The sequence below is a fragment of the Onthophagus taurus genome, chromosome 8 (assembly GCF_036711975.1).
Source record: "Onthophagus taurus isolate NC chromosome 8, IU_Otau_3.0, whole genome shotgun sequence".
NCBI classification, from domain to species: Eukaryota; Metazoa; Arthropoda; class Insecta; order Coleoptera; family Scarabaeidae; genus Onthophagus; species Onthophagus taurus.
In genome coordinates this window covers 6,617,434-6,641,135 of record NC_091973.1, presented here as the reverse complement: position 1 = coordinate 6,641,135, position 23,702 = coordinate 6,617,434, and the positions used below count along the sequence as shown (strand labels likewise).

General features: G+C 35.4%; 1 protein-coding gene across 5 annotated transcripts in view; it reads right to left on the bottom strand.

Annotated features, from left to right (window-relative positions):
• Positions 1 to 441: 441 nt before the first annotated feature.
• The window catches only part of LOC111425619 (HECT, UBA and WWE domain containing E3 ubiquitin protein ligase 1), a 32,632-nt gene continuing 9,371 nt past the window's right edge, over positions 442 to 23,702 (bottom strand). For 3 of the 5 annotated variants that reach the window (XM_023059753.2, XM_023059756.2, XM_023059757.2), the window contains exons 7-17: positions 17,831 to 23,681; positions 17,577 to 17,766; positions 17,380 to 17,523; positions 16,684 to 17,328; positions 16,496 to 16,633; positions 10,331 to 13,333; positions 10,090 to 10,278; positions 1,889 to 2,210; positions 1,665 to 1,830; positions 1,416 to 1,606; positions 442 to 1,357 (exon numbers count right to left, since the gene is read on the bottom strand). In XM_023059753.2, the coding sequence (XP_022915521.2) occupies positions 1,255 to 1,357; positions 1,416 to 1,606; positions 1,665 to 1,830; positions 1,889 to 2,210; positions 10,090 to 10,278; positions 10,331 to 13,333; positions 16,496 to 16,633; positions 16,684 to 17,328; positions 17,380 to 17,523; positions 17,577 to 17,766; positions 17,831 to 23,681 (10,942 nt within the window). In that variant the 3' untranslated portion in view covers positions 442 to 1,254. The remainder of the gene's footprint in view (positions 1,358 to 1,415; positions 1,607 to 1,664; positions 1,831 to 1,888; positions 2,211 to 10,089; positions 10,279 to 10,330; positions 13,334 to 16,495; positions 16,634 to 16,683; positions 17,329 to 17,379; positions 17,524 to 17,576; positions 17,767 to 17,830; positions 23,682 to 23,702) is intronic. The other 2 variants (XM_023059754.2, XM_023059758.2) reach the window with 2 other exon arrangements.

The window sequence follows — 23,702 nt, the reverse complement described above, 5'->3', positions numbered from 1 at the left end:
AACTGCATTTTATACGAATTTTTAAAACTTAATCGGCGAAAATTGCAAAATTCGAAAAAATTGTCGATCATTTCAAAAATTAATTTCTCAAAAACTAAAAGCGATTTTTCAAAACGGCTTTTTGCATTAAAAAGAATATACTTTGATTAATAATTGGTGATATTTCCACAAGGAGCCTTCAAGAAATTAATTTTATAGCGAATTTTGAAAATTATCGCAACATCGAAAACTTCAAATATTGTTTTCTCAAAAACTAAAGGTTATTTTTCAAAACGGGTTGGTTCATTGGAAAGAGGACACTTTTATTAACACTTTGGGAAATTTCCATACTCATATTCCAAGAACTCGATTTTATACGAATTTTTAAAACTTAATAATAATTGATGATATTTCCACAAAGATTCACTACTACTATAAAGGTTATATAAAAAAAACACAAAATTGGCAAAGAAAATTTTTATTTAGACGCAAATACTGACGAAGTTGATAATAACATTTATAATAGGGATTGCAAACAAGTGGTACGCACGAACGATTCGCGTTTTCTTTTCGCATCGCAAAAATGTACACGTGTTACAGGGATAGGGGGAGAAGTGGCGTCTCTATGACACTTTTAATCATTTTTTTTGTCTGGATTACACGAACAAAGCACCACAGTAACGAAAATTAAAAACTACGCAAAATAAAGAGAAAATTATTTGAAATAGTCAAATGAAGTAGGAAAATTAGGTGTGTAACAAGTCGAAACGGAGACACGTACTCAGGATAACTTAACGTTCGATATATCACTTGGAAATGCCAGACGGCCCTTTACAAAAATACATGTGACACCTTTGCATCGAGTAGTAACGCTTTTTACAGTCAGTGTGAATAATCAGAAAAAAATCTAGCACGTGCAACCGATAAATTAAATTGCAAATCAAATAAGGCTAACCAACATCTTATATTACATTTGTAAAATATTACTTCTGTACATCTAGATACTTTATAATATGTACATAGAAAAATCAAACTATCTATTGTATTTAACAAGAAAAGTAATTTTAACTGAGTGTTTTTTTTTTCTCCCAACATAGTTTCTTATTTTTCTTGATTTTTTTCTTTTGCTGCAATTTATAATATTTTATGGTCTCCAAAAACTGAAGTCGTTTATGGAATCCTAACTCTTTCTCAGTCTTAAATAGTTATAAATATAATCATTAACTATCATCGATCGTTTAGTACGTATCCGATTTTGAATTTCTAGGATTTTTTTTAAGCAAAGCCAAAGCCCTCTGAACATTCGTGGATAGCTTTTAGTAGGTAAGAGCGTAGCTTATCGTACGTTTCGTATACAGGCAAATCCAGTTGATTAAAACTAAAACAAAAATTTTCTTTCAATATAACAAGAAATAATAATTAATTTAGAAATTTACCAAGTGTGAGCGGAAGGTAATCTATCTGTAGATCGATCGTCCCTATGTATTTGAAACTTTTGCACGCCATTCATTCCTTCTAAAGCTCCAAAACCTTGTAGAGGTACTTTAGAAGTACCAGTAACAAATTGTAGGAATTTCGCGCGATCTGCTTGATCAAACGACCTTAAAGCTCTCCAGAACCACTGAATCTACAAAATAAAAATAAATTAAAAAAAAAAATTTTTTAATTTTAAGTTTATTCTTTACCTGTAATGAACTAGCTTGATACTTATGATACTCTGTATTCGTTTTAAGATCTTCAATATCAACGTTAGGTAAACCAGAAATTAATAACTCCAATTCTTGTTCATTAAATATCGAAATTAATCGTTTAGGTATTATATCATAAAAGCCCTCTAAGAAAGCAGTTAACCTTAAATAATAATAAAAAAATAAATATATACCGAAATTAACAAATTTTAAAATCTTACTGTTGCCTTATCGCACCAGTCATTTTCATTTGACACGATCTTCTTACATATTCCATTTTATTTTCTTCATTAACAGAGACGTTTCGGCCGTTAGGAATGAGATCTCTGGTTTCAGTTACTCCAAACTCGTTAATTTCAGTGCTGAACGTAAGATCGCAACCTAAATCGTTTATATTGTTCTCCATCAAGTACACAAGACCCCTATAAAAGCTGTAATCTTCGCTCTCCATGTCGGTGTATTTCACGGGAATACCAAGAATGTGTTTGTAAAATGACCGCGTGAAGTAACATTCCAATAGTTTATTGTCGTAAATTGCTTTTGCTAATAATAAAAATAATTTAATTAGATTTTTTGATACACGTAAATTTGTTGGAAATAATTCACCCTATATAATTTGAACGCGCGAAAATAAATCAAATAATATTTGCGGAGAATAAAGGTTTACTGAAGACGAGTTTCTCTGTCGCGGCATTATTGACTGCGTCATTCGAAAAAATTCTCGATCATTTCAAAAAGTACAGAGAGGCATCAAAAATGCTTATTGAAAAGAATTTGTCCTGATCAATTTATGTAAATAAGCAAACCAGAAATGTGAAAGTGGTCGCTAAAAAGATGCATAAAAGCTGTGATGTTAATGATATCAAAGATGATCTATTGGAGCGCAAGTAGCTCTTTCTTTATACATCTTGGATTTTGCACCGTCAGAGGATGTAAAAAGAATCCATGAAATAACAAACATATTAGGAATGCGTGTCAAAATCGAATAGACAGTAAATTAACATCAAAACACATGAAATGCTACTGATAATTACAATATCAATCATAAAAATCAACCGGCAGCTATATGGAAAATAATTAATACCACACAACAAAATTTTTTAACGCCAAAACCTAAATCTAATATTTTTCCTAAATATATTAGAGACAAAATTGCAGAAAAATGGAAACCAAGAAAGAAACGGCAAATCAATAGAATTAATATATAATATAATACTCAAAATTACTTAAAAGACCTTACTAACAATGCTAGTACTGATTATTCTCCGTGGAAGGCAACAAGAAAGCTTAAAGTTCCAAAAACACATACACCTCCAATTCGAAATAATAATGGAAGTTGGGCTAAAAGCAATCAAGAAAAAGTTAACTTGTCTGCATCAGAGAGTCCAGCAACTATGCTAAATAGTGTCGTTAGCGCAATTCAAAGTGATCAGCAGAGTAATATACCATGTGTAAGAATGAAAGAACTGTATTATAAAATAAAGTAATACCCAGTCGAAATGCGATAAATACATATTATAAAATCAAGGATTAATAAACATTAATTTTGTTAAAAAAATGTATGTACATAGTAATAATACTAGTACTAATTTTAGTAAATTTATTTTCTCGAAAAAATATATATATTCCACATCCAGATCGGTTTTTACGACAGTCATAAATAAAAGCCCGGGTGATTATTGCCCGCTCGAGTACCTGAAAAGATTTATGACAGTCATACAAGGACAGGGTAGAACTTAAATTTTTTTAAACTAAAATTTAATTATAAAAACTAGTATAAAAGTCTTGGAAAAAAATATTAAAATATTTTAAATAGAATAACAAAATTTTAAAGAATCTAATTATCCTCCGCCCTCTTTTGTAAGTAGACAATGCACTTAATATTAAAAGCACAACAAATAAGAGAATAATGAGTATGTATTTATATATCACCCTACTATTTTTCTACAATTTGCCAGTTGTTCGTTTTTAGTCATAACAACTGATCGCCGCGTGGAAGACTATACATAATAATTATTTATGTTACAAGTGGACTAGAAACATAATTACTGTACGAGTGTGGAGAATTACACGACGAGGTCGTAGACCGACTCGTGTAATCACACGAGCCCACGTGTGATATACAACATTATATTTATTTCGTTAAAAAGGTTTATTTTGACATTTATAAAAATATTTTGAAATGATTGTTGACAATTTTGAATTAATGTCAGTTTCAATAACATGTTTACTCATCTGGAATAAGTGTTTCGAAATGTAAAAACATAACAATTAATGTTTATAATAAATAGTATTTTCTCTCGCTCGTTTCAATAAATTAAGTCTGTTCTGATTGGGCTAAAATTGCGTTACGTAATGAAACCAGTGTAATGAACTTCATTATGTAACTCAAATCACCTCAAATAAGTGTGGTAATGAAGACTTATTCAAGCAGTTGTAGATAAATAATATTAAAACGTATATTATTACGTCGGTTCTGACGGCTTTATAAATTCTAAAAGAGTTGACTGACGAATGAAGGATGCTTTTTTTAAGAAATAAAAAAAAAAAAGCTTTGTCGCGCCCCGATGGTGCGGCGCAAAAACTAAATATAAAGAAATCAGTAGGTTATGACCTAATTAATGGACAAACATTGAAACATCTACCAAAACGGGCTGCTACAAAACTATTGCACATAATTAATGCTGCTTTTAAACAGAAATACTTCCCAAGCATATGAAAAGTTGCTGAAATAATAATGATACCAAAAAAAGATGTTACATCATATAGGTCAATCTCATTATTACCCTTATTATCAAAACTGCTTGAAAAATTACTGTTAAAAAAACTAAAACCTGTCATAGAAGAAAAAGCCCTAATACCAACACATTAATTTGGGTTTCGGAATAAACATGCAACAATACACCAACTGCATAGAATAATGAATACAGTAAAACCTCGATATAACGGACCAAATTTTTTAAATTAATTATTTTTAATAAAGTAAAATTTTTTAATTTGGAAACAAAATAAAATTTATATCCGTTAAGTATAAAAATTTTAAATTTTTTTAAATAATATTATTAATATAATATGTTTAATAGATAACATATTTAACCCTCGGATGACGGATGCCTTGATAGCGACGCGCGAGTCGAATACCGGGTCAATTAGACCCACATCAAAATAATATTTTGTTAAGAAGGGAAAATAAAAAATGTACTAATACAAAATATTATAAACTAGTTTATTTATGTTGAAGAACAATCTATACATAGAATTTTAGTAGGTACTGTATGATTATGACATATAAAATTATTACATTGTTCACATTTTTTACTATATTTATTGTCGTTTCCCACACAAACATGACAACGTGATCGTTTTGAAGATGTTTGTGGAGTCTGATTCTTTCTTCTTATTGGTCTACCGTACGCTTCAAATGCTTGTGCTATGTGTTTATGTAACCCTGTTGCGTTGTTTTCGAATCGTTGTGCCCGTCGCTCAATATATTCTGTAACTAACTCTTTTGCTAAAATCTCAAGAAATATTTTTCGTTTATTTTTCATAGAACTTTTTGACTCCCATTCAGGGTTTTTGGTTATCCAAATAACCAATGCATTATAAGCTGCAATATCTATAAAATTTTGAAAGAGAGACATGGGCCAGCGTCTTGTGGATCGACGACATGTGTATTCTCTTAGTAATTTATCTAGTGTGTCTACACCACTTTTTGTCGAATTGTAGTACTTTATAATTTCAGGTTTGAAATTATTTTCGGAATTAGATATACTGAATTCATGATGTATACTTGAAAGTAAAACAACACATTTTCGTATCTTAGGTACATATGAGACTAAAGTCAACTTATTTGTGAACAGAAATTGCGATGAATATTGTTCTCTATGATAAGTGCCAACAATAGATTTTGGAAGATCTTTTCTATTTTTGCGAATTGTGCCCACAAGAAAGCAACCATTATCTAATAAATATTCCGCTAATATTATGCTCGTAAAAAAATTATCTGTGGTTATAACACGATTAGAATTCTTCCAAAAATCAGTTAGTTGTTTGACAACGCGTTGGCCTTGATCCTTTTCAGGAATTTGTCCGATCTTACCCAGATAAATGTCGAAATTGCAACAGTAATATGTTTTGGCATCGCAAAGTGTCCATATTTTTATACCATATTTCCCTGGTTTTGACGGCATATAAACTTTGAAGGGACACCGTCCCCGGTATGTAACTAGTTGTTCATCTACTGTACCTGTATTTGATGCCTCGTAAGATTCCCGACAATTTGCCGCAAACATATCTGATACTTCCCGTATAGGTGCTAATTTATCCACTTTTTTTCTATCTTCCCGGGTTTCCGTATTGTCAAATCTTATGAACCTCAGAATATCTTTGAATCTGTCACGTGCCATAACCACGGTATACATCTGCCTTGATAATACATTGTCTTTTCGCCATAAGTCGTTCCTGCTTTCACGAGATTCTCTAAATCTTCCGATGAGTAGTAGAAGACCTAGAACTGCATATATTTCTATGGAATCTACTTCTTTCCAAGAGTGAAAGTCAGTAGCGTAATGTGCATTGGCTCTTTGATTGGTGTGTGTAACAATGTTTGCAATGATACTATCGTCCATGAATAATTTGAAACATTCTTCTATAGATTTTACATTTCGACTTTTATTTGTCAAAGAGCCACTTTGATGAACACTCTGTGGGCATTCAACAGATTTCGGAGCAATATATTTCCATGTACGATTACAAATCGTTTCACTTCGGTTATCATTATCTTCTTCATCTGATTCCGACGCAGTAAATATATCCGCTTCACTATCTTGCATTTCCGGTTCCACATCGCTCATTGTGCTACATGATTCTTCCTCTGAAAACTCATCGTCTTCTTCATCTCTGGCAAAATCACTAAAATTCGTAGTGTTTTCCATGTTTTTACGCAGTTGAAGTAAAATGCACTACACCTCTATCGGTTCACTCGCTTTCTGACTCAAATATACAAATAAAACTCGAATTAGGTAATGAGTCATGATACCCAGTTCCGCGCCATGCATATGTGCAAAACCCCCGGCGCCAGATAAAAAAAGACGCCGCGACGCCGCCGCAGCGTTGGTGAACACGTTCGTCGTTTGAATAGTTACTACGTGTACTCACAAAAAAGGCACTAAAAGTCATCAGTTTACAATGTAGACGAAGATTTTATTTAATCATTACAGAAACAATGAAATTGAAAAAAATGCAAAAATAAATGATCACATTTCATAAGGAATTAAATTGGCATGAACTGACGTGCTCATTATTTTTTACCTGATACCGTTCAACCGACACACGTAAAATTTCTGGTAAGATTGCGCTGAAATCCCGGGTCACAATGACCCTGCCTTCGCCGGGCGAGGGTTAAATACAAACCGATGAACGTCAATCATCGATCGAACCCGACATTCGGGGTATAACCCGAGTTTCTTCTCTATGCGATGTTCTGTATTAAGAATAAATATATGACATGAATTAATATATGCGTTAAAATTTTTCATTCAAGCAGTTTAAAGTAAAAAGTGTTAAAAAGTCGTTATAAGTTCACGTTTAAAACATGGACAATCGAAATCAAAAACTTGAAATAAAACAGTTGGAGTCTGAAGTGTCCGTTTCGCGAATATGCGAGCAATATGAGATTCGAAAACAAATGGTTTCGCGCATCTCGACGATTTAATAACATTTATAGATGATTCATCAAATAAAAAAATGCAGTTGTATTTCCGTAATTTTAGGGAGTTAATCATAAAAGAACAACAAATTTCAAAAGAGGAAACAAAACTTGATTGTTTTTTTAAAAAAGCATTGCCAACCACAAGAACTTCGACATCCAGTACATAATATTTTATAACCAGGGTATACACATATCAGAACTAAAGTTTTTCGTTTAACTATTCAATTCATTTTATATTTGATAGCAAACAAGTGAAAGGAATATGGTATATATCTCGGTAAATGTAGACTTTATAAAAAAACATTTTATACAAAAGTTGTTTAATATTTTATTTGCCATATTAAGATTGCATTCAAGTGTTTTTAATTCAGAAAACAAATGAATAACGAATAACACTTGAATTTTTTTAAATGACTATGTATTCTTTCTATAGGCTCATTTGATGGAGATTACTTTTCTCTTTATGATGACGTAAAATTTTTGTACTGTTACATCAGAAAATCTTTGAAAAAAATGTAAAAATTGTTTATTAAGAAAATTTAACTAATAACATTAATCTAGATTTTCGAGATCGTTAAATATCTCGAATAGACAACCTAAGCCTTGACGTCACAGAGATGGCCGGAGCTTATACTGATTCAAAACATTTTCGTTGCTAACGGTAAATCACCATATGCAATTTTCCATTAGTGTTAAAATAAAATAAATTAAATGATGACATTTCAAATGACATTTTTTGGCGATTTATCTTAGCAACATCCCCATCATAGCCGCCCATCTTTGTGACGTCAGACTTAGGCAGTCTATTATTACCGTAAACAAATAAACGAAAAATTAGTGTACATCCCCAATAATTCGAGGTACTTGACGATCTCGGATATCTAGATTAATATTATTAGTTAAATTTTCTTAATAAACAATTTTTACATTTTTTTTCAAAAACTTTCTGATGTAAGGGTACAAAAATTTTACGTCATCGTAAAGAAAAAAGTAATCTCTATCAACTGAGCCTATCGAAAGGGTACATTGCCATTTAAAAAAATCAAGTGTTATTCGTTACTAATTTGTTTTCTGAATTAAAAACAATTGAAACAATTGTCTCATTATGGCAAATAAAATATTAAATAACTTTTGTTTAATTTTTCTTTTTTATAAAGTCAACATTTACCGAGATATACACTATATTCTTTTCATCGTGAACGAATAACCCTCAATTGTGGTAAGCATTAAAGTTTCATATTTGCCTTATAACTGTTTTTCTATATAACGGACTTTCGGCTATAACGGACACCCCCTTCCCCGTATTAGTCCGTTATATAGAGGTTTTACTGTACTATCGAAATAGCAATGGAAAAAAATAAAATCTGCTCCGCCGTACTTTTGGATGTTACACAATCTTTCGACAAAGTCTGGTTAGAGGTTAGACTGTTAAAATCGTATCGTGCATAGTGAATGCACCCTGGTATATAAGAAACACCGACCTCCATCACGACTTGAAAATAGCATCGGTGCCATCATATATTGCATCATTCGCATCTAAACATAAGAAGAGAATGCACGATCATCCCAACATCAAGGCCATCCAGCTTCTCAACAAGGAGGATGTCAATAATACCCTAAACATGTGTTTTTGTGTTTTGGTCTTACAACGGTAAAAATATGACAATATTTATCTACAGTGTTCGCCAAAAAGTCAGCAACACCCGTTTCATTTCTGTTCCATCGTATCTACATTTCTGAAATTTAGTTTATATAGGAAATTCATACCGATCTTTCGATCTAAAGTATTTTCAAGATGGTGGCCACTTCCGATCCCCCGGAAGTAGACCACAACTTCGTTATTTTAAATGGAATGCTATAGTTTTTATTGCACCCTTTAATTATACGCGAAAAAATAAGTTGACTTTGATAAAAGTTATTAGTACCCAGCGTTTTTCGTTTTCGAGTTATTTTCATTTTAAATTCTTCTCGACAATTTTCACCATGTTCTTTAAAATTTAATATCTCAGCAAACGTTCATTCAAAAAAACTATAAATTGGCACGATTACTCTTCAAATTGTATCACAGTATCTTATACAGGATGGTCAAAAAGTGAATTATCTTTTTTCCGCATTTAATGGCGATAAAGTCGAAAATTTATTAACCCCATATTTTATTAGCTCACCAGAAAGGGAGTTTGCCATTTATTAGACCATGATATTTTGACAGTTTATATATATATATATAGATATGGGGTTTTAAAAGCATAATGAAATTTACCAAACAAAAACTTAAAATCAAAATAACTCGAAAACGAAAAATGCTAGGTACCAATAACATTTATCAAAATCAACATATTTTTTCGCATACAATTAAAAGGTGCAATAAAAATTATAGCATTCCGTTTAAAATAACGAAGGTGAGGTCTACTTCCGGTGGATCGAAATTTCAGAAACGTTGATGCAATGGAACAGAAATAAAACGGGTGTTGCTGATTTTTTGGCGGACACTGTATATTATGGGCAAAGAGACTGGACCACTAGAAAAAGCTGCAAAACATTATCTAGTTTAATTTGGTGTTCAAAATAAATAACTAATTAGTATGTATTTAGGTGTTATACAATTATGTATAATATAGATAAAAAAAAAATTGCGCTTGACACACGCGTTTAGATTATACAGGGTGTACTCGTGAATTATTTCCAACAGTATATTTAAAATTTTTTTCTTACCAATTACGCGTCCAACGAATTTGTAGTAACACAAATGATTTGGGTTGTAATGACTAGCGGAGTTTATCATGTATGTAACACGATCTCCAGGAGAAACGGTGAACAGCGCATACATTGGATTAAAAATGTCGCGCGATATTATCATATACCACTCTCTAAGTAGCCCACCTGCATCTTGGCCTTCCTCATCTACATAAAAACCATAAATAAAATTTAATACTTTTAATATAAAAAAAAATACCTTCAAAGACAATATAGAATCTATTCTTCCATTCCTCTGGCGTCCTCCTATACAATTCTCTAAATGAATCTTCAAACACGTGCTCTCTTCTAACGTGTACGGCAGTTTCTTCTCGTCTTAAATTTTGATCGAGCCTCTCCAATTCAGTTCTAAAATATCTCCTTTTAATATCAAAGTCTAAAACTCTAGTGTGGTCGACTAAAACGGAAAATGGTCCATCCGCTAAATGCGCGGTTGTTTGTCGTAAGATTTGATTAAGAACTGTGCGATGTTTTTCAGCGAAATTTAAGAATTTTTGTTGGTCCGCTGGAACGCTAACTGCTCTGTTAGCTTGACCGTTGTTATCTTGGGTGTTTACTTCTTGACTACTGCCCTGCGTTGATGTTTCAGGGGAGTCTTGTACAGGATCAACGACGGGTGCGGTTGATAATCTGGATTGTTCTGAAGTAACAAGAGCCTCTTGTATTGGCGAGTGAACCAAAAAGAAGGCTTCCACGGCAGGTTGTAGCACTAACACGGCGTGATGATCTGGAGTGTGCTCCAATTCAAGAAGACATTGGCTTAAAGTGTTCCATAAATTTTCTAATTCATCTAATTGATCGCTTAAATGATGCAATGGCGGTTGCGATGGTTTTTCTTCTTTCTCTAACGATTTTTTAATGGCATCGCGGATCTGAACGATTACTCTAAGAACGCGCAAAAAGAATATTTGGCTTGATGATTTCGAAGTTAATGGTATCATTGAGGGGAGTTGTAAATCACAAGAAGTTTTTACTTTGGTTGAGGCAGTTATAACGACGGTTTCTTTTGTAAATCGGTTGTTTACCACGCCTTTCGAGGTGGTTGGATTGACGTCTTCTTGCGACTTTTTATGTTCGTTGTTTAAATGAACGTTCTTTAAGTCAACAAGCATCGCTTGAATTTGGGTCCGAACGATTTCGCCGATTCGCAAAGCTCCTTTCAATAATAAATTTAATATGGTGAAGCTCATATCTACAGAGCAATTGGATAAGTTTAGGAGTAACGTTGTTACTTCTTCTAATCCTTCTTCGGAGCAACTTTTGTATGTTAGTACGTTTACGGCTAAGTTGAGGGCGACTTCGGGGGCGGAAACGCTTTCGAAATTTTGCCAACTAATTCGATTTGATCTTGGAGAGTCGGAACTTTTGGCCAATTCGGGCATTCCGGTTGAAATAACGGAGAGGAGTCTTAATAGTTTATCGGTGAGGGGGATACTAGCTTGAATAACGGGTGAGGATAACATAATTAATAATTGGCCAAAGGCGGACTGTTCGAAACTAAGGGCAGTGTTTTCGGTTTCGGAATTCAAATTTAAATTGCTGTGGGTTTTTGCTAAACTCTTTCCTTTTTTGGTACTAGCGGCGTCCAATTTTAAAAGCATATCCCAGAAATCGGTTGATTCATTTTTCGATTTTATCGGCGCGGGCGTTTTTGTTTTGTCTTTTGCTTTTAATGGTAATAAGAACGTCGGGAAGCTTCTAGAGAGCGAAGTGAAGAGATCCAATGCGTGTTTACAAACGATCGGTGCCGCTTGGGGGTGAATCGATATGGTAACGTTGTTTCGTTTTCCCGTTGCTCTATTTACAATAAAAACGTTCGCGTGGCATCCTAAGGCGGCCTCCATTCTGATATTTAACCAATTGGCGCCGTTTCCCATATTTTTCGAATCGGTGAGTAATTTTGAAGTGAGTGGTCCGGGTCTTGGGAGTCGTTTTGGTTTATTTAAGCTTTCGTCGGGTTTGACGTGGACGCTCCTATCGATAATCGACAAAAGAGCTTTAACAACCCAATCTCTCGTTGGAATATGGTAACACAAATTTCTTATCACTCTGTGTAATCGCCCCGTATTTAACTTTGGGTCATCGACGAAAAGTAAAACTAACAAACAAGAAAGTGATTCATGATCGAGAAGCTGTCTACCTCGTATTTTTATATTTCCAGCTGTACTACTCTGCGGCAACGTATCGCCTCTAGAAGCCCAATTCCAATGTTGTCTATGAGGTAGTAAAGATGTGAATCGCGTTCTTCCCCCGCGCGCCGAGTGGCGTATTATAGTAGTTAAATTGCTATGGAAAAATCTTTCTTGGACGATCTGTCGATTTCGAGCCTCCCAATCTCGGCGTAACGTTTGCGCTTCAGCTGCCAAATCGGGTGGTAAAACCGACATTTGAGACTCCTCCATATCTGACAAAATCATGGTGCGCAACGACGGTTGTAAAGTCTCAAAAAATGCGCCCGCATCGACTGGTTCATCGGGATTCGCGTGAGCTGCTGCTTGTCGTTGTTGTTCTAATCTCTGTTGCGTTAAAACTTCTTCTTGTAACGACGGTGGTAAAGCAGCTAAAAATTCGGGGCTGACTTCGTTTGAGCCACTTGCTGTCGCTTGATCCGACGTAGAAGCGGTTGTTGTTGATGACATCCTTTGTTGCAATCTCAACAACCTATGTTGTTCTAAAACTTCACGTCTCATTTCCGGCGGAAGCGCATCCAAGAAAGACGGATCAACACCTTCGGGAATATCTTCATTCACCTCCGAATTTCTTGCATTATCGCTGGCTCCGGTTTGTTCTTGACTGGTCGAAGCTTGATCACCGCTGCTTGATTGCGATGATGAACCTTCTTCGTTATTTTGAGGTGCCGCTGATTGCTGTTGAGGAATTTGACTATCCATTTGCCTCAACAAATCAGCAGATGATTCCGTTGACCCAACACTTAATGGCAGATGATAATGGAACAAAGGTCTTAAAAGACTGGGCGTATTAAACGGATAAGTTCTTTGATAAACGTTTGAGAATAAATTTGATGTCCCACTTTGAGTGTCAACACTTTCATCTTCAGCATCTTCCTCTTGATGTTCTTCAGAAGGCTCATCGCGTTGTTCTTGAGCTTCTTCTGTACGCGATGGATCCACATCCAGAGGTGAAGGTAGAGGCGGTAAATTTGGTAAACTCAAAGATGATGAATCTGATTGGGATGTTCCATCTTCATAATCATCAAATAAAAAAATAACAAAATAAATTTTATATACAGAGAGTGTACCATCATATTTTTTATATACAGGGTGTGCCAAATGTTTGGAATATAGCCAATAACTTCTTTATTTAATATGGCGCATATTTTGGCGATATTTATTTATTAGCATTATTTTTTTATTTCGTTGCCATGGCAACCAACATTGTTATTTTAAATGGGTTGCATATGTTTTTTTGCATATTTTGATGGAGGATAAATCAATCTACGGGATGAACATATCAAATCATATGGTTGTATAAGAAAAAAATCGAGAAAAAATGCGTTCTCTAAAAAATATTAAATCAGCAAATTATAATCAAAGTAGGCGCCGAAATAACGCCGTTGACAGCTTTAAATGTCAAAAAATTGATGAAACTGAAATTTTTTTGACATTTAAAGCTGTCAACATATATATTTTATTACACATTTTTCTTTAAATTCTAAATATCAGGAAAATTATTAAAGTTAGACATATGACATACTTCTCATTAATTAAAGGGAACTTCATGAGCAATTCATCTAGCACACAATATACAGGTTGTTCCATTTAAAAAACTTAAGAAAAAGGCATTTGAAAAACATCAAAAGTAACTGAGCTTTATAAACAGCGTGTATAGCAGTGGTGTCCATAACGTCGATCGCAAAGCAGTTTTGAGTCGATCGCCAAGAAAATCATGAATCTGAAATATCTAATATCTGGGCCTCAGAGCAAAAAAAAAGGAAGATTACTTTAAACCCTTCGGTCGATCTTGGCAAGACATTTATATAAAAATATAATTGAAATAAAACTATGTGTATTTATAGATGGATGGTTTTTTTTATTGTCGGCTCTACCGGTTTCGATTGTTAAATTCAATCATCTTCAGGAGCTAGCCACGTCATTAAACATATTTAAAAAAAAAACATATCTGTTATCTTCTTGATTCTGATTATTATTTATTTCTTCTTCTCTTTGTTACCTTGTTAATTTACTTATCTTTTGAAAAGAAACACATGGCGTGTAGTGGTGCAAAGAAAGCTTTTTGAGTAAATTAACAAGGTAACAAAGAGAAGAAGAAATAAATAATAATCAGAATCAAGAAGATAACAGCTAAAATAATAAACAAGATATATATATATTTTTTTAAATATGTTTAATGACGTGGCTAGTTCCTGAAGATGATTGAATTTAACAATCGAAACCGGTAGAGCCGACAATAAAAAAAAACCATCCATCTATAAATACACATAGTTTTATTTCAATTATATTAAAATTGAGATGGAAAGAAATAACCAAATAAATATCAATTGATATAAAAAGTTGATTTTGATCAAAAATTAGTGAACACTACTACTCTAAATCGATTAAACGTCAAAATTGTTGATTTTCGAAAATTAACTCAATCATAACTCAAAAATTAAAAGCGACGAAGAAAAACTTTTTATACATAAAACCTTAGTAATGGACCATAAAGACTAGATCCATAAAAAGATTGAACCCAATTATTACCATTTTTTATTTATAAGCTCTAAATCGGCTAAACATCAAAATTGTTGATTTTCGAAAATTAACTCAATCATAACTCAAAAACTAAAAGCGATGGAGAAAAACTTTTTATACATAAAACATTAGTAATGGGCCATAAAGACTAAATCCATAACAAGATTGAACCCAATTATTACTATTTTTGACTTATAAGCTCTAAACCGATTAAACATCAAAATTGTTGATTTTCGAAAATTAACTCAATCGTAACTCAAAAACTAAAAGCGATGGAAAAAAACTTTTTATACATAAAACCTTAGTAATGGGCCATAAAGACTAGATCCATAACAAGATTGAACCCAATTATTACCATTTTTTATTTATAAGGTCTAAATCGATTAAACATCAAAATTGTTGATTTTCGAAAATTAACTCAATCGTAACTCAAAAACTAAAAGCGATGGAGAAAAACTTTTTATACATAAAACCTTAGTAATGGGCCATAAAGACTAGATCCATAACAAGATTGAACCCAATTATTACCATTTTTTATTTATAAGCTCTAAATCGATTAAACATCAAATTGAAGAACAATTGAATATCTCAGGAACTATAAATGCTGTGAAATAGTAACATATACGGTTGTATAAACAAATTTAGTTGTATTCATAATATGATAAAATATACAGGCTGTTTATTTAAATAAATTTACGTACTCTCTGTTACGCTTAAATGGAACACTCTGTATAAGTGAAAATAATTTTACGTGATAGAAAGTGACGAGTCAAACAACTTTTGTATAAAATATTTTTTTTTGTTTTTCAAACGGTTTAGTAACTATCGACCGCCGAGATACTAATAAAACACCCCGTATATATAGGGTGATTCAAACAACCGCTGACAGACTTCTAAAGTAGATAATACATGAAAAATTAAGATGAATAAATAGTCTTAATATACATGGGGTCGCAAATTCCTCCTTAACGAGATATAACGGGTCAAAGTTTCTTTAAAATTTAACATTACCTGCAATAAAAAGCCCTTTTTTAAAAATATTGTCTACGCCATTGCTAATTTTGTCAAACGGGCAGTATTTTCGTGTAAAGTGGTCAATTATCTATCAATTGGTCTCTTACAAAACTTTGATCAAAGCAATAGTTTTTAAGAAAAACACGTTTGTAGAAAATTTGTTAATCCAATCAAAAACTGTTGCTTTTATCAAAGTTTTGTAAGAGACCAATTGGTAAATAATTGATCATTTTACACGAAAATACTACCCGTTTGACAAAATTAGCAGTGGCGTTGAAAATATTTTTAAAAAAGGGCTTTTTATTACCTGCCCTAGAAGTCTGTCAGCGGTTTTTTGAATCACCTGTATAATGTTCTTTAATGTAAATGCATTCTTTCTCGATTTTTTTTTATACAACCATATGATTTGATATCACATATCACATCAAAATTTGCAAAAAAAACATATGCATCCCATTTAAAATAACAATGTTGGTTGCCATAGTAACGAAACTAAAAAATGCGCCACGATTAATAAAGAAACTTGTATTTGAAACATTTTTCTTTAAAACCATAAATAGCGAAGATATGGCCAATCACTATATTTCAGAGATTTGACACCCTGTATAAGTCAAGGTGAGGATTACTTCGTTACCTACCTAAAGAGTTAACGACTCGAATTAATTGTTGTTCCAATTGATTCTCTGAAGAAATGGATGCCATTGGTGTTGACGTATTTGCAATATTAAATCTGGGATCGTCGATTGGTACCACGCCATCAATTTCTTCGTCCGAATCTACCATTATATTTGTAGTTTAAAAAAATTAAAGTAAAAAAAAAACTTACCATAAATTGTATTTTCCATGTTATCTGTACGATTTTCAGTATTTCCCGTTCCTACGGTGGTTGTATTTCCGCTGCTTGGTTCTTGAGCGTCGTCTTCAACTTGTCGCCGACTTTCGACGGGTTTAAACTTTTGTTTGGTTTTTTCTTCCAATTCGGATTTACGTTTTCTTTCTTGCATTTCCAAACACTTATGTTTTAGCAATGTTGGAACTAATCTATTACATATGTAAGTAACTATGTCGTGCATAGATTCGCCATCGATAAATCGCGACTCCTCCTTCCACCAATGTAACGCCACGGGAATATGATTAATCGTCGCCATCATACTTGGCCCAAACAAATATCCTTGATCGACAAAATCGATTTGTTCCTCAACTGATGGGAATATTCCAAAGTTATCCATTACGACAACTCTGGCGGAATCGCGTAATCCGGGTGAATTAAGCATTTGATTCGAACTCAAATGGATATTTTGGGCGGCGGGGCCAAGTAATCTTTGTAAAATAACGGGGGGTTGAGCTCCACGCGTTCCTAATTGTAAATATTGATAGCGTCTTGTTCTATTCGCTCGTTGAGTACGGGATGCAGTTGGCGCGTTAGCATCGGCGTTGTGACGTGAAACTAATAAAGGATGAGTTGTTGGTGCTGAAACAAAATTATGAGACAATGCTACGAAAAAAATTAAATAAAAAATACCGGATTGGTCACTTGTATTAGTAGCCTCTTCAAACAACGGAATCGCGAATCCATTGTCGTCGTAGCGTATTAACCCAATAGATTCGTCTCTATCATCCGGGCAACGAACCATCACCAAGTTTCCATCTCGATCTACATTAGGGACTAGAAATTTTAATAAAATAGTAAAAAACTTTGTCATAAAAATTAATATTTACTATTTTCGAAGTCGTCGTAGTTGTTGTCTTCGTCGTCTTCATCCCCTTCATCGATATCTTCATCCTCGTCATCATCGTCGTCGTTATCGTCGCCATCCCCATCGCCGTCCTCTACTTCATTATCTTCATCGTTTTCATCGTCATCCACTTCGTCTTCTGATTCACCCGAATCGGTACTCATTAATTCTTCCTAAATTTCAAAAAAAAAAATATATATATAGAGATTTATTTGAAGTTATTTTTAATGAACAAACCGTCGCATCTCTTTCATGCTCAAATCCCATGTTGGTATCATCATCAAGATCCATTGTAGTATCAAGAGCTACGTTGGGACCGCGTTCTAAAAGACGTTCCATTATATCATCGAGAACATTAGCATCCATTGCGTTTGATGAAATGGGGTTCCCTTCTAAACTAGAAGCTACATCGTGTTCTGTGTTTTCAGTATCTTCTACTGTTTCTTCGCCCTGTGCGTTTGTTGCTTCGGTGGAAGTGGTTCCGCTATGCGTAGTGCCATTATCGTCTATGTTAATTCTGGGGCGTTTCTTAATATTTCCAGTGACGTTTCCAGTAATTGGTTGATTAACGATTTTTGATAAACACTCCATGGGTTTTAAAGCGGAATTAATAGTGTTTGGGAAATTTGGGCTGGACATATCCAAACAATACGGAACACGAGCAAGATCGTTAAATATCCCTTTACGCAACATTAAACGCGCGATGTTATTTACGTTCGCGTTAAACGTTTGGGCTTTGAAAATTCGAACTTGTTGAACTGGCGGGCATTGTTCTATCATGTTGAGTATCATGGTGGTGATATGTTGAATGCGTTTGTGTTTTTCTGTAGATTCGGTGAGAAGCAATGCTCGGATTAGAGCTGCTTTTACTTCGGTGACCAAAGCGGACTGAGCGTCAGGCGAATGGTTACAAGATGCGATACCAGAGATTAAGTTTTTGCACATAATGGAACAATCGCGGTCGGAGACTTCTTCAACTATGGGCAATATTTTATCGAATAAGAATGCCAAACAAGTACATTCCTCGGTAACGTGTTCTCCACTTTTAGCTTTGTAAGAGTATTCGGTGATTATTTTGGCCACCCCGGCGTAAGACACGACTGCGTCAGCCAATATTTTTAATATATTGTGCTTTGCTAGAATTTGACGACTGCGAAGAGATTCGGTATTTTTTGGGTCCAAGTTCATTTCGCTTGCTGCGTGAAATAATCGAACGCGCGGAAATTCCTCTGGTCCATCAATATTTAACACGTCGCTGTTTCCCGCGTTGCTGTTTAATAACAATGTTGCACGTTGCGACATGGATTCTCGAGTACTCGATTTATTTTGTGCGTTCGGCGGTTGGCGGCTATCAAAACTTTCGTCTTCCGTTGAAGATGTTGAGTTATCAATCGGTAAAATCAATGCGTTTAGAAGTTCGTAAATCACGTCTATTGATTCTTGCTCTTTTATTTGCGGAGCTTGAGTCCGATTTGAAGGCTCGGTTTTCATCGGCATGCGGCTATCCGCTTCTTCCGATCGTCTAAAACTGCTAATATCGATTCGCAGAGTATTTTTAGCAACCTCAAGGAAACGCTCTGGATCTCTAGATACGGCGCTTCCCAAAGAACGAAGCATAAACATTAATTCTTTGTAAGGCGGTGGGGTGGATGGTAACGTACGTCCTCTCATTACTTTTTCCATGGCGTAGGCAAGAGTTGAGGGGCCTTCAAGTGTGTGGCGAATTAAGAGTGTGGCTAGAGTACGAAAGCCGACGAAAGCCATGTTTTCTTTTAGTTGTAATAATCTGGTGATCCCGCCTTCAACGACAAACTCTTTGGCGAGGTCGAATTCTTGGGTTAAACGCAAGCACAAACGCATAATTGCGTGTAAAGTGTCTTTATCGATGTTGGCGTTTATTAATTTGACGCAACATCTAACGATTTCAAAAGAATGAACCCGGCAGAATCCGGCAATTGGTACGCAACGTTTTGCTTCTTTTTCAGTTAGGGTTACTTCGGCGTGTTCTTTGGTTTCATAAAATTCCGGGTTGCCATCGGAACATCGATCTAAAGTTAAATTTATCGGGGTCATACAAATCGGCCGATTGTTACTGCTTTCCTCGTTGATTTGCTGCATATTCGTGAAACTTATTGTGTACCTACGACGCCCACATGTAATTCTTGTTGATTGTTCCCCGTTCCAATAGGCTTCATTAATTATTTTATTATTCGCAGGGGAATAAGTTTGCCATTTCCCTGAGAGAACGTCGTACCATTTCCATAACCGCTTTGTAACGCAGTGCATTCTATTTTTGCGTCGAGTGCTTACCGCAACTTTTCCTAAACAATCCAATAATAAAATGACGGGTGTAAGCCATTTGGGTACAGTAACGTTTTGATTAGATCTTAATGCCCTTTCGGCGACTCCCATAAGTTTTACGAAGTGGGGTATTAAACCAGATTCGAAGATGGCCAATCCGCAGGCGCCTTTCATGTCGAAATAAGGAGGTACTTCGAAGAACAACGTAAGCAAGTGAGTGTAATGCGCCAAACGAAGACTGTTGAAAGATTCGACAAACAGATCTGGACTTTCGAGACGTTCCGCTTCATCGATGGCGGCTTCGTATTTTGCATAAATGACTCGTAACATTTCGCAAAAATCTTTGAGTAGTTGATCGCGAAATTCGGAACCTTTACGTTTCATTATCGTTACGAGTAAGTCGCATACTTTGAAGACGGATTCCGGTATTTCTTCTACTAAGTTTAAGCAAATCTGGAGGGCGCCTTCTGTGAAATTGTCGATTTGTTCTTCAGATAATGGAGTAACGTCATCATCCTCTTTTTTCTTTGTTTCTGTGGATGGCCCGGCTTCTCCCAATGAAATAGCAATTGCTTGGATGACTTGATCATCTTCGGACATATCCAAATCCATGCCGACCGTTCTCTGCCCGCTTAATGGATGCGTTAATAAGTAATCGGTTGCTTGTTCGACGTTCATGGTGTGCATTAGAGCCTCGGTGGCGTGTTCTCTTGTAAAACCCATGTCAATAAGTTGACGAAGACTTTCTTGATTAACGTCGTTTTCTAATCTGTTATTAGTGGCGACTGTTGAGGGAGCCGCGGTTGATGAAGTCTCTACTGATTTATCGTCTTGTTTGTTCAATCGATCCTTAATAATTTTTTCACCCCGCAAAATATGGCGCAAAATGGTCAAAATAGATTCGCTCATGCGTATGCCATAATTTGGGAGAGGCTTCTTTCCCCACAGCAACATGACAGCGTCGAAAGCCAATTTGTGAATTTGTATTAGGTACTTCAATGGATCGAAAGCTACGGATTTGTAAGTACCTTGTGATTTCGTTGTTATAACGTGGGGCGAATCGAGAATTGCTTTTGGATTAACCATTTTTTCCAAAAGTGTTAACCACGCGTCTAAGAATTCTCCCGTACCTTCTGGTAAGTTTGGATGTTCAATGCCTTCTCCCAAAGGAATGGTGTCGCCCGCAGATAAAGCCCAGCGGAAAGTGTTAAAGAACGCGTCTTGGCCGCCAAATCTAACAAATCTTTGTAACATAAGATGATAGGGATATCTTTTTTCGTCGAATAGCATGGGGCTTGTAAATCCTACGCTGCAAATAAGGAAAGTTAATTGGAATTTAGGGACCGGACTTGGAGGTAATCTATCGGAACTTAAGCTATTTGCCAATAATGAATTTAAAGCGGTAGCTACGGATCCTGCGTTTGGGATGGGGAATGATGGAGTGGGTACCATATTCTGTCCTCGGCGTTGACGCATCGGAGATCCAACGCATAATTTGACCAAAAGTCCAAAAAGCTCGGCCAATGCTCTTCCAAGACGTGAAGATGCTCCAAGGAGTGGTTTGATATATCGTAATTGTTCGGTTGTAGGTTTATTTGATGAATGCGATTCGGTGTCAACGTCCATTACCGTGGGGGGATTCGTAGTTAGTGCTTCCATTGCTGAAGCAACATTCCCGGTGCTATCACCGCTTGATTCAGCCCTATCCGCAACCGGTATATTTAACCTTTCCATATCTTCCCTTCCAAAATCGCAATCAGAGGGGATAACATCATCGCTGCATAATGCAAGTAACAACGTGCTTTCCCATACGAGAGCCATATAAAGCTGCTCTAAACAATTCAGCATTTCCAATCCTTTATCTGAACCCCAATGTTGAAGCGACAAAGTTCGTATGTCGTTCTGTCCCGTGCGACAAACGTGTACAAACATGAGAATATAACCGTGGGCGGCACCCATAGCGTGTAAAATTGGCGTAGCAGATTCGGTACTGAACGCAGTTTCTAAATGTGGAGCGTCTGCGAGTTCATTCAAAAGCTTAGAACCGCTGCACAAATCTAAATCGAGATACAAAGGTTCGAGAATGAGGAGGACATCTTCGAGTTGGCTCAACCCTTCTTCTAAAACTTTGGGTTCATGAGCTAAATTTAAAATACTTTTACAAACTGAAGCTACAGCCTGTGCAGAATTTGTAACAGGACAATCAACGGGAAGATTAGGTAGACCTAAAATTCTCAACAATGGCACAAGACCACCTTGATTAACAAATTCTTTACAATGATCGTCCGTTGAATTGTTACTTAAAATAGCATCAATAAATTTGGTAACATTTAATATGTACTCCGTCAAAGCTATCGGAGTTTTTTCACTACAATTCGGTGACTCATGTGTTTCTTGCGTATCCGTTTGCGCGGTTTGAGACGAAGTTGACGCTTCTTCTTCATCATCCTCTTCTTCATCGTCGGAAGATCCTTCCGTGTTGCTGGTAGATCTTTGCGCTGCGGGCGTAGGAGATGTCTCAGTTTTACTGTGAGGCCTCCAACAAATGTATTTTGGATCAGTCCCCAATTGGCATAGTTCATTAAGTAATTTTATAATCGCGGCCGTCGCGTCCACCTTCAAACTTGGTTGATGACGCATTAATTCATCCATCGCGTTGCCAAGATTCGAAGCAGCATCTCCCATCGGATCTGAACTTCGTCTTTTACGCATAGCGGATAAGTAAGTAGGTGAAAGTAACACCTTGAAAAGTCGCTCGAATGGTTTACATTTAACGAACGACGCCAACCCCCTTGCGTTTAAACAAAGCGCGCTAAATACGTTTGGAAGAGACGCAAGAACCTCGCGGGTTGCAGGAACATCTTTGATTAATAAAGCTTGTAAAACGACGTCTGTTAACCCATTGTCTTGAATGGTGGATAAGAGACTGGGTTCTTGAAAAACGTAGACTGTAACTACATCGGTTGCAAGCAAAAATAAGGAAGGGCCGTAATATTCCGCGTTGGAAATGATGTGTTTTAAAGAATTAGGTAAGGTGCCTTCCATGATGTGTCGAATGTGCTCCGAAAACGTGGAATCTTGTAAAGCTTTTTTTAAGAAATTCAACATACTCTTTAATAAAGCCGCTCTTTGAGGAAGACACGTTTTTCCAGAATTTTCTGGGTTGTATTGAAATTCGAAGTTGGACGGTCCCCCTTCCATTTCGGTACTCTCCGACGTCTCCGCCCTTTCTAAATATTCAGACGTAATGTGTTTAAATTCGTATAAATGTTCTTTTACGCAGAGATTCACTTCGACGTCCAGACGATTTATAAAACTCTGGAGTCCAGCATGAGTATAAAACGCCTGCATGTCAATATTAGTTATTAAATCAATAACACGAACTGCTCTGGTTACAAACGTAATGTGTTCTAACTCCACACCATGCCAATTAATCACTTGAAGCAGAGATTCCATCATACCACAAGACACCAAAGCGTCACCGCCAGCTTCGTAACTCGCTAAATGATATAAAAATGAAAATAGAGCTGTGGCTAACGGCTGAGGAAATTTTCCTTTGTAATCTGAATGTGTGCTAAGATATGGGAAAGCATCATCTTCGGATATTTGAAGCTCTTCTTCGAGTTCTTCAACTTCAGTATTTTCCACAAGCGTCTTATCTTTTGATGCTTCATTTTGATTCGTTGTTAAACACGTAATGCAATGTCTTACCAACACTGGGAGGAATCCGTGGTATTGATTCGCTCCGGTTACGTCTATTATGTTATTAAGTCTCGAACCGGGTTTTCTAAAAAAAAAATTAATTAAT